The following is a 5,309-nucleotide window of genomic DNA, read 5'->3' as shown; positions in this document are numbered from 1 at the left end:
CACCCGCTTCCAGTCGCCAAGACAGTGGAATTGTGCTAGGAATAGATTCGGCCCCTTGATGTTGAAGGTCACCCCTTGCGCACAAGCCCATGCGTTCCTCATGGAGTTCAGTAGAGCGGCATGGCTAAAAGGCCTGAGAGTATGAACCCTAAACAGCGCCAACCAACGCACCTCCCTAATCAGATCATCCACCTCCCCTGATAAATCCAAATCTTCTTCCTCCTCCCAATGTAAATTCATGCCCTCGAACGCATCTTCTAGGGTTGGGTCTGGGCCATGGCGATCCCAGTCCTCCTCGCTTCCTTCCTCCAGATCGGGTTCATCCATGTTTGCCTGAATTCCCTCCGATCCCCCACCACCCCGGTTTGCGCCCATATCACTGCCCGATCCTCCTTCTTGCCTCCCTACTTCTCCCGATTGCATCTCCTTCGCCACTTCCTTCGCCCCCTCCATTACAGCTGGAACCTCCATGTAAAACCTGGCCCCGAGCGGCGCCCTGTAGATCACCCCACGCGCACGAGGCTCGGGTAGGAAAACAGCGGCCGGTCGATGTGGACTCCGGCGGCGTCGTCGGAGAACAGGGTAGACCCTAGAGAACCCTAGGGGAAAAGTGTCCTCCCCAACTCGCTATGTTGGGTTACTGCTGGTATGGTAGGATTTCTTACTTGCTATGTGGTAAATAGGAATCTTAAAATTCTCTGAAAATATAGAACAAAATTAAAGTGCAAAGTTGTCAAAATTTTCAAATCTGGTGCAATGTAATTTTTAGTTTGTTTGAGGTACTTTGTACTTCCGGTGAATTTTGTTACTCCTTTCCGCAAAAGAAACACTACCAACTCGCGTTTTTTCCAAAATCTAGTGCAAACCGTCTACTCGTTATTAATAGGTGGTCCAAAATTAGAATTATCTACTTCCTCCGTCTCAAAATGGTATTATTTTTTACACAAAGGGAATATTTATTTAGAGATGTGCAAAGCTCAAAGATGTTCAATCTAATCCACCGAGAAATAGCAAATTACTTTGTCAAGAACTCTTAATACAGACCCTCCTAAAAACCACAACTACACCTAGCTTCTATTCTTTCTCAGATTTTTTTTAAAGTTGTGTAAAATAACTATTTTTGAAGTGTAGAAAATGTATTTTCCACGAAAAAAAATAAAGGGCTCCGTGCAGCTCGATCGGCCATCAAATGCACTTTCCGCAACTACACCTAGCTTCTACTCCTAGCTTCCCCACACCGATCGACACCCTATATATACACCGCACCAACGGCGACAGAATTCCGCAACCAGCTAGCTCAGCTCAGCTCCAAGTGAATCGAGCTCGCGCGAACCGATCGAACATGGAGTCGTCGGGCGACACGGCGCCGTTGCACTCCTCACCGACCCCGACGTCGCCGCCGGCAATGGCGACGGGGGCGGCGGTGGTGATGAGCCCGTGCGCGGCGTGCAAGATCCTCCGCCGCCGGTGCGTGGACCGCTGCGTGCTGGCGCCCTACTTCCCACCCACGGACCCCCACAAGTTCGCCACCGCGCACCGCGTCTTCGGCGCCAGCAACATCATCAAGCTCCTGCAGGACCTGCCCGAGGAGCAGCGCGCGGACGCGGTGAGCAGCATGGTGTACGAGGCGGCGGCGCGCGCGCGGGACCCCGTCTACGGCAGCGCCGGCGCCATCTGCCAGCTCCAGAGGCAGGTCGACGGCCTCAAGGCGCAGCTCGCGCGCGCGCAGGCGGAGCTCGCGGCCGCCCGCGCCCACCACGCGCACCTCGTCGCGCTGCTCTGCGTCGAGGTGGCCACCGCCGCCGCCACGCCTCCGCAGGACGCCTACTGCACCGGCGGAGGCGGATCACAGACCCAGCTCGCCGCACCGCCTGGTGTAGGCTCCGCGCACGCGGACGCGCTTTATGTCGTCGACGGCGGCGCGGCGGGCGGCGGCGGCATCATGCAGGCCGGGCACGTCGGCTGGGCCGACGAGCCGCTCTGGACATAAGCGCGCGCAAGCTGGCGCGCACTGGATGATGCACTCGTCACTCAACTGGCCAACTGCTACTACGTACGCATGATTCGTGTGTAATTACTAGTGCTACATTTTACTTAACTGGGTTAACCAAAGGGTTGACCTGCTTGATGAATTTGTTGGAGTTTCAAGATGGAGGAAGATCGAGTTTGTGTTGTTTTGTTGCAAAAATACTACTAGTACATAGAATAAAAAATTCCGTCATGTTGAAGTTCCAACAAGTTCTGAGAAGTCCTAATCGAGACGGAAACTTGTATCCTTGCCTTCTTCTGCAGTTGTGAAGAAGGATGTGGTTGGTTCTCTTGTGTGTTGTTAGGTCAAATTGCATTTCTATCATGAACAAATGCATGTCATTTTCAAGAAGAGTATATTTAGTTCTCTACAACTCCATGTAATAGTGATTGTCCATTTCACTATGAATTAGAGAAATTAACTTAGCGTGAATGGGAAATTCTTTGTTTTGTCTAATATACGTCATGTGGAGTGCTTTTTATCTGGTGAACTTGATATCAGCTTGATTTTGATACATTGTTCTATGAGCACTTAATGAATCGGCATCCCTTTATTTGCTCCCAAAATAACCAGACAAATTAGACAATAACATGATTTTTTTTCCCGTTCAAACAACATGATGGAAGTTTCTCAAGAAGCTAGCATTCATTGATTCAAATTAAAAAAGTAAATTACAAGTACTATAGATGAAGAACTATGTTATTTCTCTTGACTTCTTCGTATGCAGAAAATGAGATGAGGAAGCTCGATGCATTTCTCTATGTTCTTTTCCTCAAACCGTCTTCACTATCCTTTTCCGAAAGAAAAAAACAACTTCATTATCAATCTGTCTTTGAGTTTGACTGAGAGAGTTGAACGAGCAAATGGTAATTGTTAGTATTAGTGTGAGGATGAGAGAAAGGAAGACATGACTTAGGGCTTACGACATATAGGCAACAATTTGGCGGTATATAAGGTTGAACGAACATTTGTAAGCGATGCATTATTAATCTAGTTAGTGTTAGATGCCACGAGCCTAGATTGTAGCCAATTATGAATGTATTGCAAAGGAGTTACTCCCTCCTTCCATGTATATAGGGTCTAATGCGTTTTTCGAGGCTAATTTTGACCAAATATTAAAGTAATAATATATGACATGCAACTTACACAAAGCACATCGTTAAATTCGTGTGTGAAAGGAGCTTTCAATGATATAATTTTTACATTGTGCATGTCATGTACTATTAATCTTGTCAATAGTCAAAGGCGGTCTTAAAAAACGCATTAGGCCCTATATAGATGGAAGGAGAGAGTAAAAGAAACCGCTTGTGATATGGACAATTTCATAGTCGGTTCTCTTATAGAGCAACAATGATTTTTTTTTCACCGATGGCTTGGAGAAAAAACATCTACTATTAACTCTTGAGGATCTCCGCCTAATGTGGGGTACTAGTTTATCGAAATGTGGTGTCCATCACTCATGAGGATCTCCGCCTAATTAAGCTATACAAGTAGAATCAATTTTTGAGTTGTGTGTGTGTGGACGCTTTTTCTACGGTTTTCGGCGTTGTCCCTTTGCATGCATATTTGTAACACTACATTTCGTGCACCCACCCATCTCTCGAAAACAAAATAAAAGGCATGGTTTAGTATTTTAAATAACAATTTCATGCATGATGTGTGCATATCTATAGTTGAGATGGTAGAGAAATATACCAAATCAAAATTCGTTCAATGGTTCACGAATCTGGGAAAAGGTTGGCACAACTGAAGTTGGACCTGACACCATAGTAATTAGAGATGGCACCCTGTGCGTTGCTGTGGGAATCAGTTACAATTATTTCAATGAGGTTTTGCTGTATGAAACATTAGTATTTAGATTATAAATGTGAGAACTGGAACTAAAATGTAGTACATATAATTTATAAATTATTTAATAGTTGTTAAATATTTATTCAATTTTAGTAGTATGCATGGTGCATTTTAAAGGCGGAACTTTTTCGTGCATGGTTGACATGGTTGCATTAAAGATATGTCTTTTTTCATGCATGGTAACATGATGAGTTGGCATAGTTGCATAGTGAGAGAATTGAAATTAGTGAGGATCAACTATATTTTAGAACTACACAGTAGTAATTAGCTAGTACGATAATGTGTATGCGGCTTGGAATATTGTGCGGAATGTCAAAACAGCTGAAGATGTACTGTAAACAACTAAATGCCCCTTTTAGCCAAAATCCCCTGCTCAGCCACATCTCCACCGCACACATTGGCTATTTTCTTACCATTTGCCAAACCAGCTGATGGTCTAGATGCCACAGGCATGAAAAGGAGCTGCTCTTAGTCAAAGTTTTTCACACAAATTTCCAAAGTGTTTTCTGTCTGAAGTCTGAACATCACCAGCCACTTAGCCAGGGTGTCAACTGGGGCCGGTCAGTGTCTCCTCACAGAGGAACTTTTAAAGAACAAACCATCGCTTATCATGGGTCAACGTGAGGTTTAAACCAAATGTATCTGAACTGAAGAAAGAACCAAAGAATCCAAGGAAATCTCTAATGGGCTCCTCCTACTTCTACCCTATTTGTCTGGAACAGATAATCCGGACAAAACCGGGCCTCCAACGGTCTCTCCTATTCCGACTTGAACAGTTTGGACTGTCAAGAATCCCCCACATGATGTCAATTTTTTTTTTGAGCGGTAAACCAACAATTTTTTAGATAGTAGCAAGGTTTACAGGAATAATGATGGGATCCTGGGGAATCCCCAGCCACACATGGCGACCAGAAACTAAAGAACTAGAAAATTTAGCAAGACTATGGGCTTCACAATTCGATGATCTCCCTTCAAAAATGATATCACATGTAGCAAACTCTTTTGCCCGCGATACAATCTCCTTCACAATAACCGAGTGCCTCCCTTTGGTTCCCATCCTGATGTCCGAGACCGCTGCCTTAGAATCACACACAATCACCACTTTGTAAGCCCCAAGATCAAGTGCAAATGAAAGTCCCTCCCGGCATGCCAAAGCTTCAAGGATAGCCGGATCAGTAATTCCGGAGACAACAAGTGCCGAGGAGCCCATAAAACTCCACCGCTATCTCTGCAAACAGCTGCTGCAGCACCTCTATCACATGTTCTGGAGAAACCTCCATCTACATGAATCTTTACAAACCCAACAGAAGGCGCCTTCCAAGGTTGTCGTGAGTTTGCAGCCGGCATACTTGGTGCTGAACTGATTGTAGCCGGCCTTCTCAACGCCTCTAGCTCCGCAATATAGCTCGTCACGAACGAATGGATAGCA

The 5,309-nt window shown here is 45.5% G+C and overlaps 1 protein-coding gene across 1 annotated transcript; it reads left to right on the top strand.

Annotated features, from left to right (window-relative positions):
* Window positions 1-1,298: 1,298 nt before the first annotated feature.
* LOC123088353 (LOB domain-containing protein 1-like) lies at window positions 1,299-2,485 on the top strand. The gene has a single exon (XM_044510577.1). It carries the CDS (start codon window positions 1,343-1,345, stop codon window positions 1,988-1,990), a length of 648 nt encoding a protein of 215 aa, XP_044366512.1. The 5' UTR covers window positions 1,299-1,342; the 3' UTR covers window positions 1,991-2,485.
* The last annotated feature ends 2,824 nt before the right edge of the window (window positions 2,486-5,309 follow it).

Source organism: Triticum aestivum, chromosome 1A, assembly GCF_018294505.1.
Source record: "Triticum aestivum cultivar Chinese Spring chromosome 1A, IWGSC CS RefSeq v2.1, whole genome shotgun sequence".
In the NCBI taxonomy this organism is placed as follows: domain Eukaryota; kingdom Viridiplantae; phylum Streptophyta; class Magnoliopsida; order Poales; family Poaceae; genus Triticum; species Triticum aestivum.
Note: the sequence above shows the minus strand (reverse complement) of the source record. Positions and strands in the feature narration are given on the sequence as shown.